This window comes from Barbatula barbatula (assembly GCF_947034865.1).
Source record: "Barbatula barbatula genome assembly, chromosome: 2".
Classification (NCBI taxonomy): Eukaryota; Metazoa; Chordata; class Actinopteri; order Cypriniformes; family Nemacheilidae; genus Barbatula; species Barbatula barbatula.
The window spans coordinates 7,723,214-7,736,666 of NC_136767.1; the positions used below are offsets into that span (position 1 = coordinate 7,723,214).

A 13,453-nucleotide genomic window follows, 5' to 3' on the forward strand; every position below is an offset into this window, starting at 1 on the left:
TTTCACATCAAGCTTATAATTATCATAAAATATTCATAACGCACTATTATATGCTGTAGATGGTTCTTTTAAATGTTGAAAAATAGCAACGTTGGGGATTTTCTTTTAAATACATAAACTGCATTTAGAGCGAACTCATACAAAAACCAAACATACAAAGCAAAACTAACAATTAAAACAACTTATATTGACTATCTGTGATCTATGGTTATCTTGTTTATTTTGTTTTACATGTTCTTTATCAGAAAGACAAGCATATAGGCATATTTTAGAAAGTCTGTTCAACATGCCAACGGTAAACAAGCTGACAGTGGTGAAAACACGATGCTCTCCTCTTGATTATCAAAACTGGGTTTTGTTACCGGGAGTTAAAGTAGATGGGCTTGATACCTACAAAGCCGACTGTTCTCTAACGAACGAATAAGAATTGACAAAGAACTGCTCCGATCAAGTTATGGTAATACAAACATAATATTAAATGATTAACAAATGTATTTATTTTATACAAATATTCAAATAAATATTGCGGATCGAATATTCGTGCACTTCCCTTAACCAGCTGGCACATCTTCGGCAGAGTTTGCAATGCACACTGTTCTGTGTTTTGTCTGAGTGCAAATAGGCAAAGAAGCCATTTCAAAACAACTGAGGTTGTGTGACATTTCCTGTCGGCAAAGAGGGCACCGCATTAAACTTTGACATTGGTCATTTTTCTTTCTCTGCTCAGTCGCCCTGGTTCTTACTTTGCATAGCTGCCAAGCTATCAGGAAGCCCGTTCTGTACCACGCATACGCAGCATTTCTTCGCGTACCTTACATTTTATCGAACATTTATCAAACTTTTGTTATAGTTTTATCGAGGAAATTTCTACTACAATATTAAGAGTTACGTTCATCTAATTAAGTATAACTTTCCTGCTGAAAAAAAACAACATAGAAATTCTAATGGTTTCCATTAAAACTTAATTGGAAACCATTAGGTTTTATCAAATAGCTTTTTTGTAGTGTGTTTTGGTCATTATATGAGTGGTTTTATGGTCTCATCAACCGAACCAAACACACATTACAACCAATATAATTCCAATCATAACCATCAAATCTATGAGTGTAACCATCCATGTGATGTATACACTCCTTATACTAAATGTAAACAGAGCTATTTTAAAAAAAAAACCTTATTGTCATAGCACTATTATGTTAAGACATTACATTAGCACTATTAAGCATGTTATTGTTGCACATACACACTTTTCTGTGTATTATTAATATAGATTGTTTGATTATTTTATGGGATTTTCTGCATCATACGATTTAATTTTTCTGTGAGATTGGCAATTTTCGTCCTGAACCTTTTTTTATTAAGGGTTCAATGAGATGACTGACACTGGTTAATGGCACAAAGACTAGTCTAGTGGAGGCAGAGGATGTCTCTGGATGCGAAAGAAATCGGTGCAGGTGTTCGCATTCTGTTGTAAAAGCAGGCTGTTTATGTGTGACACTATCATGGTTTCACGGTATTACTATAACATCTCTTAAATGTGTTATTTTTTCAAAAAAAACGACTTTTCCACTGAAAATAATACATTTTATTTTGAAGAAACCTATACAACATTTTGGAACAGTAAACATGTCAGGTTAAATAATTTAAATGAATATGTGAGTTCTTCTAAATGAAATTTGTCATCACAATAATGCTCTGAAATCCATTATTGTTATTTCAGTGTTGATGCGCACACACACATATAGCTCTAAACAGACAGTAGGAGAGAAAGAGTGCGAGATTGCTAGTGTGTTGCATACACTCAAACGGGCTCTTTCTGTACATTACCAGCAGTTTGCATTTTTAAATTTGGATATTGTTAACAGATGTAACGTTACACAAATTACGGGAGCCTTAAAAGTATAAACGTGAACGGGATATCAGCTAAATTGATTTATTAGACTCGTCCACGCTCTGTGAAGTAACGTGAGGGAGGAAACTAGTTCATGTTCGGCTAGTTGATTAGCCATGTTATGTGTGTAACCGGTCCCACTCGCGCGGGCTTCTATGACTGCATTACAATGCCGAATGGGAGACGGGCGCTCTAGCGAGGAGGCTAAAGACCGCAGTCGCGTCTCTGTTGGTCGGGGAGTGAGGTTTTACACACTGCACAGCTCTTCACTAGCTGTCCTCCGTTACATTTGCTTCGGGTAGAAAGCAGAATAACAGTGCTAAACACACAAACTCTCTTAGATGGTTGCAAATGTTAATTTAAAGACAGCATTGCCTTGAATTTAGCGAAGAGTGATGGGTGGTGCTCCCGTAGATAGGCTATCATATTTGACGTATTGCCTCCCCGAGCAGCCACTCTTTTTACACATTTTTTACAAGTTGGATGTCCTTCATCCAAGCCGCTGCCGTCTGACCTTTTTCGGTACCCAAAAAATTCCCACACGGCAGACTTCATCTTTTTTGACGGGGGATAAAGTTTCAAAGATTCACCTCCTTCGGCCATCCTCCATACACGTGACTCACTCCCTCTGACTGCGTGTAGCAACCGGAGAGGGAGGTGTCATGTGACTCGTTACGTTCGCACACAACCTGACTTTAAGTCTATGACGACGAGAAAAAGCTGCGCATACCGCAGAGACGGTATAGCAGACATTTTTAGTGGTTTTGAACCCGCGGCAATATTAAACCGCGGTAAACTGTGAAACCGGTTATCGGCCCATGCATAGTTGCAGAACACACTGCTATCTATAATTCTGAGCTTTGTTGTCTTTCTCATGGATCAGAATTTTCGTGGCGGTTACTTGGCGGATAATTAACAAGTTTTTTTCTGCAGAGCATTATATAGTAAGTAAGTAAGTAATTTATTGCCATATCAACAACAGTTGATTGGAATTTGTCTTATATCAGACTGCAACATGCAACAGGTCCGTGTTATTTTTGGGGCAACTTGTTTGACGTGCACCATCAGTACACGGTGCAAGTTTCATTTATTTTAAACGCATACAGTGGGGGAATATTTATTTTTTGTCATGAAAGAATGTTTATTTTCAATTTCAAAATACCTTATTGTAGGGCTGCACAATTATGGCATACATTATATTATTCCCCTTGATTTTGTTATTGATTAATAATGTTGATATTTTAATGTTTTAATAAACATGGCCACAACCTACATGCTTCGTGCTGTGAAGCAGTCCCTGTATAGAGTGAATAATTGATTGTCGGACAATCGATAACCCTTAATTCAGCACCACTGCCATGAACAGGACTTTGAAACAAGGGATGTAAGAAAGTAACCTCCTAAGCTACAGTTCGGGAAACACACTTAGAAAAGGTATATATGTAGTTAAGGTGTACCTTTACAGTCTTCGTAGCGCGCTTAGAGACAACATTATTGGGAAAAATTGTTCGTTTCCGTCTTGTATTTTAATATAGCATAAGCAATCTTTGCAGTGAATGTATTTTACCTTTTAATGTGATATATCCCAGATTTAAATCTGGCGTGTTCACTTAATTTCTAATTTCATAAAAGGTTATGGAAGTCAAAACACAGGTCAAATATCAGACACACAATAAATTCCTATAAGCAGTGTTAATTAAATAAGACTATCAAATTCTAGCAGCCCCCCCGGCCAGGCAAACAGTGCAAAACAGTATGCAAACGGTGGCGAGGAACCCAAAACTCCATTGGAGGAGAAAAACCAGGCCTAACCAGGGGATTCCAGTTCCCCGCTGGCAAAAACTGCTGCCTCTGCACAAGCTCGACAGTGCCTGCACAACAAGGCAAAATAAAAAAAATTAGATTTAAAATTATCATTAATAATGTAATAGCGACTGAAGTTTTGTGTAGTCGCCACGTCCTTCGTCCAGCATTTGTCAGGTCTGGGAATGGATTGCGCCCTGCCCGCTCCGGTAACCTTGGACTGCGTCCTGCCCGCTCTAGTAACCTTGGAACAATGAGACAAGACTGGCTGAGAGTAGAGTACTGTTCTGCACTCTTTGATGCAACAAATGCATCAGTTGTTATTGGAAGTGTCCCTGGTTCCGGTTGATCTAACTAGTGCAGCCTAGATCTTTGAAATACATATATTATGATAGTGTAGTGAATGCAAGGTTAAAAAGATGCGTCTTTAGTCTAGATTTAAACTGACAGTGTGTCTGCCTCCCGGACAGTGCAGGGAAGACTGTTCCAAAGTTTAGGCGCTAGATAGGAAAAGGATCTGCCGCCTGCACTTGATTTTGAAATTCTAGGTATTACCAACTGACCTGACACCTGAGAGCGTAGTGCACGTGATGGACTATAATACGTTAGAAGTTCTCTCAAGTAGTGAGGAGCTAAACCATGCAAGGCTTTATAGGTAATAAGCAAGATTTTAAAGTTAATGCGATGCTTTATAGGTAACCAGTGCAAGGTTGACAGAACCGGGCTAATATGCTCATACTTTTTTGTACGCGTAATAACTCGAGCTGCCACATTTTGGACCAGTTGGAGTTTTTGTAATGGGCCTGCAGGGCAACCACCTGATTGCATTACAGTAATCTAGTCTTGATGTCATAAAGGCATGTATAAGCTTCTCTGCATCTGATGGTGACAGCATATGACGTAGTTTAGATATTTTTAAGATGGAAAACGCAATTTTACAGGTGTTGGCGACCTGGTTCTCAAATGACACAGTACTATCGAATATAAAGCCAAGATTCTTAGCTGTAGATTAGGGTTTTATGGAACATCCATCAATAGTTAAGAAGTATTCTTGGTTGTTACGTAGGGCGGTTTTCGGTCCAATAAGTAACACTTCAGTTTTGTCCGAGTTCAGTAATAAAAAATTGCTACTCATTAGGGCTGTGCAATATGGACGAAATAATCACATTGCGATTTTTATAAGGAATATTGCAATTGCGATTTTATTTGCGATTTTGGTAATTATTTTACTTTTTCAAGCATGTAACATTCTATATGTACTCAGTGCACCAGAAGTGCATAACAAAACATTCCACAATGGAATAACATAGTATTAACAGTAATACAGCTTTAAATAAATGTCTTTAAAACAGACAACATAAAATAAATTCTGGTTAACTTACCTAAATTCCAAAAATAAACTTTAAAATAGTTTCTCACTCTACACATTTCACAATGAAATAGCATACTGTACAGTATTAACTGCTTGATAAACAAAACTAATAAATTAGGTCATAAAACAGACAACATAAAATAAATTAAGATGAACTAACCTAAACTCCTGTCATAGCAATAAATAAACAAACTAACAGAACCCAAAAAAATTATTGCTTTCTTAAAGGTTTTTTGTGAGAAAAACCGGCATGTTCACCATTTCTGGTTTTAAGCATGAGATTCTCTTTGCTTGTGCAACTCGCAGATTCAGATGTATCCTTTGACATACAGAACAGGAAGAGAAGATCAAAAAGCCATATACAAGAGTTTTGATATTAAGAGATGACAGTTTCATCCAGTTTACATAAATTTACTCACCTGGTGTGAACTCACTTCCATATCAGACATGACCCTGGCCTTAATGTTTTGAAGTTTATCCTCATCAGTGTAGCTGGTTTTGAATCTTGGATCCAAAAATTTTGCTATATCCAGAAGCTCTTGGGTAGTTTCTTCCCCATAATGTTTGTTGATGTAGTTAAGAATCTTTGATTTTATAGTCTTGGTCAGGTCAGTATCTTCATCTGTTGAACACAAAGATTCTTGCAGTGGATGATGAAGTACAGGTTTCACATAGGAAACACTGATATAGTTTTCACCGGAAAGGGCATCCGTGAACTTCTGAAGAGAACTAAAAACATTACTTACAGATTCTAGAACATCTGTGTCTTGCCATTGTGGTACTAGGTGTCTTGTTTTACGGTCAGATGAAATGACCTGAGACAATGCCCTCTGTTGCTCCAAAACCCTGTGTATCATTTGTTGCATTGACCCCCATCTTGTCGGGCATGATGTTATGAGGGCATGTTGGGGAAGCTGAAGTTCTTCCTGGGCTTCGGCTAACATCTTCTTTTTCCAACTGTGGGGAAAAATGTCCCACAATCTTTTTGCACAAGCCGTTAGCTCTGGAAATGCGAGGTTCATCCTTGATTGCATTTTCTTAAAAAAAGGGAAAAAAACATGATGAAAACGTGTTGAATTGTAAGTATTTCATGCATTTAAATATAAAACTCAAGTATAACACTATACAATAAAAAGTGAATTTTTTTAACAAATAGTAAATGCATTAGCTAGAATGAACTAACAATTAACAATACTAATACAGAATTTATTATCTTAGTTCATAATAATTTTAGCATTTAATAATACATTGTTTAAATCAAACTGTCACTGTTAACATTATTTAATGAACAATATGGTAAAATACTAGAGTAGTACAATTAGTAAAACAAATGATACATTTATATTTAAAAAGCTTTGCACAATTAGTTTTTTAATAAAAAGCGTGCCGTACAAAGTTTAGTATGTAAAGTATAATAAATATACAATGTATAATAAAGTCTAACTTACCAATTGCCAAATGTAGTCTGTGTCCGAAGCACTGCAGTCGTGTCCAGTTGTTCAAAGTGACAGCCTTCACTATATTAGATCCATTGTCTGTGGTGACAGACACTTGTTGCTCTTCAGCAAGTCCCCATGATGATAAAGCATCTTTTAAACCTCGAGACATATTTTCTCTAGTGTGATCTTCTGGAAAGTATGCTGTTTGCAAGCATCGACTCTTCATTTCAAAGTTGTCATTAATATAATGCACCGTTAAGCTCATATACGGCTCCATCGTTCTGCTGGACCACATATCTGTGGAGGTGGCATAGTATTTTACCTGCTTAAGTTCGCATTCAACGCCTGCCTTACATTTCTCATACATTTCAGGAATAACAACTCGTGTGAAATGAGTGCGCGAGGGCAGCTGGTATCTTTTGTCGAGTGTTTGTATTAATCTTCGGAAACCGTCTTTACTGACGATGTACGCAGGCATCATGTCTTTGCATATGTGATGGGTGATCGCTTCGGTAATTTCTTTCTTTGTGGCGTTTTGATCCTTTCTCACGCCTGCAAATGCTTCGACGATGGATACTTGTTCAGCCTGGCTTTGTTGTGTGCTTTTGTCAGGTTCGACGGACTTTGTTGACATGCATTGATCATATAGTTTTTTATGCCGCTGTTATAAGTGTTGGAACAGGTTTGTTGTATTGCCCTGTTTCGTTGCAATAATCATTTCACAGATCTTGCAGATTACCTTGCTCTCTGACACATCTTTTCTCCTAAATCCAAAATACTCTCATATGACTGATGTTGAATTTCTTTTTGGCAGCAAATCATTTTTATTCTGACCTGCATCCATATTTTATATCGATTCCTCCCGTTCGCCTATTCTGTTCTTGTCCCTCTCAGCTTTTTTCGTATTTTGCGCAGTTCGCATAGTGAGCTCTGATTGGTTAACATCTTAAACACACAGTTTTAGTTTGAGTGAGTTATTAATTCATTAATAAAATCGCAGCTTTGTGCGATTTAGAAATCGCATGTGCTCAAATCGCAATTTTTTTGCTATTGCGATTAATTGCACAGCCACTACTCATCCACTTTTTATATCGACTATGCATTCCACTATTCGATGGAATTACTGTGTTTCATGAGGCTTTGAGGAAATATAAAGTTGCTTATCATCAGCATAACAGTGAAAGCTTACTCCGTATCGCTTTATTATATGTCCTATAATGCGAAGAGCATAGGCCCTAAGACTGAGCCCTGTGGTACACCGTACTGGACTTTCGATTTGCGTGATACCTAATTGTTTATTGCTACATATTGAAAACGGTCGCATAAATAAGATCTAAGCCATTTCAAAGCTATTTCCTTAATACCGACATCATTTTCGAGTCTATGTAGGAGCATGCTGTGGTCAATGGTGTCACTAAGATCTAGCAGCACCAATAAGGAGATACAACCTTGGTCGGACGCCATAAGCAGATCGTTTGTAACTCTAATCAGAGCAGTCTCTGTACTGTGATGTGCTCTAAATCCAGACTGGAAATCTACATTAATCTCATTCCTTTGGAGGAAGGAGCATATTTGAGTTGAGTAGATAAGAAAGGTAGATTCGAAATAGGTCTGTAGTTAACTAGTTCTCCAGGGTCCAGATGGGGTTTTTTGACAAGGGGCCTTATAACAGCCACCTTATATGCTTTAGGCACATGTCCTAATGTCAGAGATGAGTTAAGATAAGTAGAGGATCTATAATTTCTGGGAGCATCTCTTTCAGTAGATTTGTAGGTATAGGGTCTAACATGCATGAAGTTGATTTAGATGATCTAAGAGAGTTCATCGTGATCTATAGTAGAAAATATATGTAATTTCTCCTTAGAGGCGCTGTAGTTAGCCGTTTGTTCAGCGGAATTCACTTCTGGTTGCATAGTTATAATTTTTTCTCTAATATCTTGGATTTTATTTGTGAAAGTTCATAAAATCATCACTGCTATGCTGGTATACAGAATCAGAAGTCGCTGACGATTTATTTTTGGTTAATTTAGCCACTGTATCAAATAAAAACCTAGGGTTATGCTGGTTTTCTTCTATTAGTGATGAAAGGTAGGCAGATCTAGACGTTTTTAGGGCTTTCCTGTATTTTTTAATACTATCCTTCAAGGCAGTACGAAATACCTCTAATTTAGTTTTCTTTAAGTTGCGCTCCATTTTTCGTGCCGCTTTCTTTAGAGCCTGAGTGTGTTCATTATTCCACGGTGTCGGTCTGTCATTTTTTAATCTTCTTTAAGCGCAGAGGAGCAACTATGTCTAGCGTTTCCGAGAAGGTGGCATTAATATTTTCAATGGTAAAGTCAAGATCTTCAACGTTATTACTCATGCTAGAGATTTGAGACAATTCAGGCAAATTATCAAGAAACGCACCTTTTGTAGTCGAAGTTATTGTTCTACAATATTTGTAACTTGGAGTTTGATTTGCTACCATTGGGTAGTGAAGCAAGCATGATACCAGATAATGATCTGAAATGTCTTCGCTCTGCTGAAGGATTTTTACGTCGCCCACGTTTCTACCGTAAGACATATTAAATCTAAAGTATGATTACGAAGGTGAGTAGGTCCCGACACATGTTGACTAACGCCCATGGAGTTAAGAGTGTCTTTAAAAGCCATTCCTAAAGCATCTGTATTGTTATCTACATGGATGTTAAAGTCACCAACAACAAGGACTCTGTCTGCAGCCAGTACTAGTTCTGATAAGAACCCACCAAATTCTTTAATAAAATCTGTGTGGTGCCCTGGAGGCCTATATACAATAGCCAGAATACATTTTAAAGATGTTTTGTCCTTAGTATTAGGTATTGATGCATCAAGTACCATGACTTCAAAAGAATTCTATTTAGGATTAGACTTCTGAGAAATGCTAAAAGAGTTACGGTAAAGTGCATCAACACCTCCCCTACTGCCTTTTAGGCGAGGCTCGTGTTTATAATAATAATCTTGGGGGACAGACTCATTTAAAGTAATGTAATCATCTGGCTTTAGCCATGTTTCTGTCAGACAGAGCATGTCTATTTTATGATCTGTTATCATATCATTAACAAAAAGTGCTTTATTAGACAGAGATCTAATATTTAGCAATCCGAGTCGTAACAGTTGATTATCTGTATTATGTTCATGTTTAGTTAGTTTAACGTTAATTAAATTACCTTTGAGAGGTTTACGCATTTTTTTATGTTTGCTAATCCGGGGGACAGACACAGATGCAGATGAATTCTGTTTGATTGCAAGTCATTGTTGTGATAAGTTTAGGAATTTTTTTGCAATGAATTTAGAATATAAGAGAGTTTGAATTTTGGAATGAAATGATAAAACATTACTTTTCATGATATTACATTTTTTTAAGATGGACATGTACATCACATTACTGGTATTTTGTGAATGCTGTCTTACCGGTAAAAAGATGGAATGCTGTTGTTTGTGTGAACACCACATTTGTGTATTTACCGGTAAAGGGATTTGTTACGAGTAATTGGATGGCAATTTATTGTGATTACTGTGTAGAAGTGGATACAGTAATATATGTTTACATATAAAACAGTTTGACCACAATTTGTCAAGCAACCAAAGTGTGTCTGCATATGATCTTCAGGTAAAGACAGCAGCAGTGTTACATTGCGGATTCATGCTGTGCCTCCTCCAAACTTCCTCAAACCCAGTCGCTTTCATCCTCAGAAGAACAATGTCAGGACTGAGTGGTTCACTGGTGTTGCTAATACAGAAGGTAATCAAGAATTTCCGATAGGTCTCTTTTAATATTAATTATCTCATGTCACAAAAATGTTCTATTGTTTTTATAATTCAGAACGCAGTGAGCCTCCTACTCCCCATTATAACAGCACGATTCTTGGAGATCACCTCCCGCTCACACACTTACAGTTCCTTTCAGCTAATAGCATGCAGTGTCCTGCATTTAGAGATGTTGTGGCCCTTCTCAAAGTTTGGCTAAGACAGAGAGGACTGGACCAGGTAAACAGAAACTTGTTTCTTAATTAAGGTATTATCATTATCATTTATGAATTGTTTGTTGAGAAGCATAATAATCTGAAAAACACAAACAAATGTTTTTAACAACTGTAAATGTGTCTTAACAGGGTGCGGGATGTTTCTGTGGCTTCCATGCTTCGATGTTATTGGCTTATCTTCTGTCCACGCACAAAGTTGGCAAAAGCATGAATGCCTACCAGCTGTTCAGGAATGTTCTTCACTTCTTGGGTAAGTTAATCATAAAATCACATTTTGTCAGGGACCAGTAGATTAATAACAAGTAATGTTTTTTATTGTATAATAGATATTTATAATTATGGTAATAACGTTTTGAGGGCTGCAACAAACGATTATTTTGATAGTCGAATAACCGTTAGATTAATCGGTTAATCATTAATTATTTCTCAGATTAATCTGTAGTTTTTGATAGATTATTCAGTTTTTGCATTTCATCAAAGGAAATTTTACCTCTTTTTTTTTTTTTTACTTACCCACATGACTTTAAACAAAAACCCAAACCCGGCCCGTATTCGAGATTAACCAGTCCCGGCCATTACCGTTACAAGACCTGAACCAGAAGTGTGTTTAACAGCAAGCTGAATTCATAAATTATTTCGCTATAGTAAGGACTCTGCTTCGAAGCTAGAAGTCTTCTGTGATGTAGTGGCATGTCATTGTTAAGAAACTGATTTTATAATAATCGTCAGTCCTCATGTCAGTGGTTATCCCAACACTATAATTCGACAATCTCTGATACTTCATTGACCAGCCCCTGTTGTTTGGAGGCCGCTGTTTCTTCACATCTCTGAGAGACTGTTGTGGGATCAGGTAGCACACTATCCACTAAGCCATGTGTAGCCCCCACATTTATAAGGTCTTGCGCTAGCTCCAAAAAAAACTTTTCCAGCAACCATATATTACACAACCTTATATCCAAGAGCGGGAGCAGTGAGTGAGCACATGCTCAAAAGTTTTGTGTGTGTTAAACTTTCCTCCTTTTTTGTGGTCACAATGCAGCCAACACGCAAGCACATGCCACGACATGCTAAAACTATATATTTTTTTAAGTTACGAACCCGACCCAAAACCGAGGCTTTTCATTAAACATTAACCCAAACCCGACCCAAAAATTATTATTATTCGTTGTGTGCTTGGACAAACAAGGAATTTGTCTCAGTGACAAAAGCTTCCAGTCCACATTCATGTTAAAAAAATAAGGCACATGTAACAAAACGTAAAAATAAATTTGTGAGACAATACACATTTGACAAAAATTACAATATTAGACAAAAGGACAATTGTGTGGTGATCCACAAGGAAAGAGACATTCACCAAGGGACTGTGCCTTTAAGGGGGTGTGTTTTTGTGTTGTTATTGAAGTTCCGGGTTTACCGGTGTGTAGCAGTTTTACTCTAACTCGCTATTCGTTTTATTGTTTTAAGTGGAGTAAAGTTGACTCGACGCATCTCCGTCTCCTGTCTCCTTATTTATCACACTCCACAATATAACAGTATAATTTGTATATATAATATACTGCCTAGACAAGTTATGCAGGGGTATGTGGATAGCTGAATATTATATATAGTCATATTTATTATACATATGCTATTGATATAGTTGTGTATTGCACATGTTTTTATTGCACAGTAGAACATTTAACTTTTCACAAGGTAGATGGCCTGAGGGAAGAAACATTTTAGTACGCAGTGCTCTGTTGCGCCGACCAGGCGGCAGCAGTTCAAAGAGGGAAGTGTGTGGGGGCCAGTGTCATTTTGCAAGTTTTTTTACTCACTCTGGATAAGTACAGTTCTTGGAGAGTGGGGAGGATTGTGCCAGTGATTCGCTCAGCAGTCCGAACTATCCGTTGTAGTCTTCGGATGTCAGTTTTTGCTGTTGAGCCGAACCACGCAGTTATGTAAGTTCAGAGAACGTATTCAATGACAGCGGAGTAGAACTTTAGGAGCAGCTTCTGTGGCAGGTTGAAGTTCCTCAACTGGCGAAGGAAGTACAGCTTCTGCTTGGCATTTTTGTTAATAGTTAATTTGAATGTCCCACTTCAGGTCCTGTGAGATGGTGGTGCCCAGGAACCTGAAAGAGTCTTCTGCAGCCACAGTGCTTTTCATGATGAGTGGGGGAGTGCCGGGGGCTTTCTCCTTAGTTCCACTATCATCTCCACCGTTTTTAAGGTGTTTAGCTCCAGGTTGTTATGACTGCACCAGACAGCCAGCCAGCTGCTCAAGCTCACTTCTGTAAGCAGACTTGTCACCGTCCTGGATGAGGCCAATAACTGTATTGTTGTCTGTGAACTTCAAGAGCTTGACAGAGGGGTCAGTAGAGGTGCAGTCATTTGTGTACAGGGAGAAGAGCAGTGGGGGCACCGGTGCTGATAGAACGGCTTTTGGATGTGAATTTACCAATTATAACTAGCTGTTACCTGTCTGTCAGAAAGCGGGTGATCCATTGATGGACAGAGCTAGGAACAGAGAGCTGGGTTAGATTAGTCTGGAGGAGTGTTGTGACAATGGTTTTGAAGGCTGAACTGAACTCCACCAACAGGATCCTTGTATAATTCCCTGGTCTGTGCAGTTGTTGTAGGGTATAATGCAGTCTGGTAAGCAAACTGCATTGGTTCCAGTAAAGGTCCTGCGATATCTTTCAGGGAAGCCAACACAAGTCTTTCAAATGAATTCATGGCCACAGATGTTAGAGCAAAACAAAGGTCTGCAAATAAAGGTAGCAGAGTCACTGCAATAATTGCAACTGTGTCTAAAGGAACAGATGCAGATGCAGATAAAGCTACTCACCCAAGTGTGCATAAAAAAGGTGGGAGCTCCTTCTTGGATAATGACACAAAGTCTGTGTCCAACAAGAAAAGGTTGACCGTTTAAAATCCAAGGGTTTATGTTTGGGGTGTCTCAATCC

The 13,453-nt window shown here is 38.0% G+C and overlaps 1 protein-coding gene across 2 annotated transcripts in view; it reads left to right on the forward strand.

Moving 5' to 3' along the window:
- nol6 (nucleolar protein 6 (RNA-associated)) overlaps positions 1 to 13,453 on the forward strand; it is a 76,136-nt gene that overhangs the window by 10,515 nt on the left and 52,168 nt on the right. For both annotated transcript variants that reach the window (XM_079447909.1, XM_079447910.1), the window contains 3 exons: positions 10,137 to 10,268; positions 10,350 to 10,513; positions 10,639 to 10,759. In XM_079447909.1, coding sequence (XP_079304035.1) covers positions 10,137 to 10,268; positions 10,350 to 10,513; positions 10,639 to 10,759 — 417 coding nt within the window. The remainder of the gene's footprint in view (positions 1 to 10,136; positions 10,269 to 10,349; positions 10,514 to 10,638; positions 10,760 to 13,453) is intronic.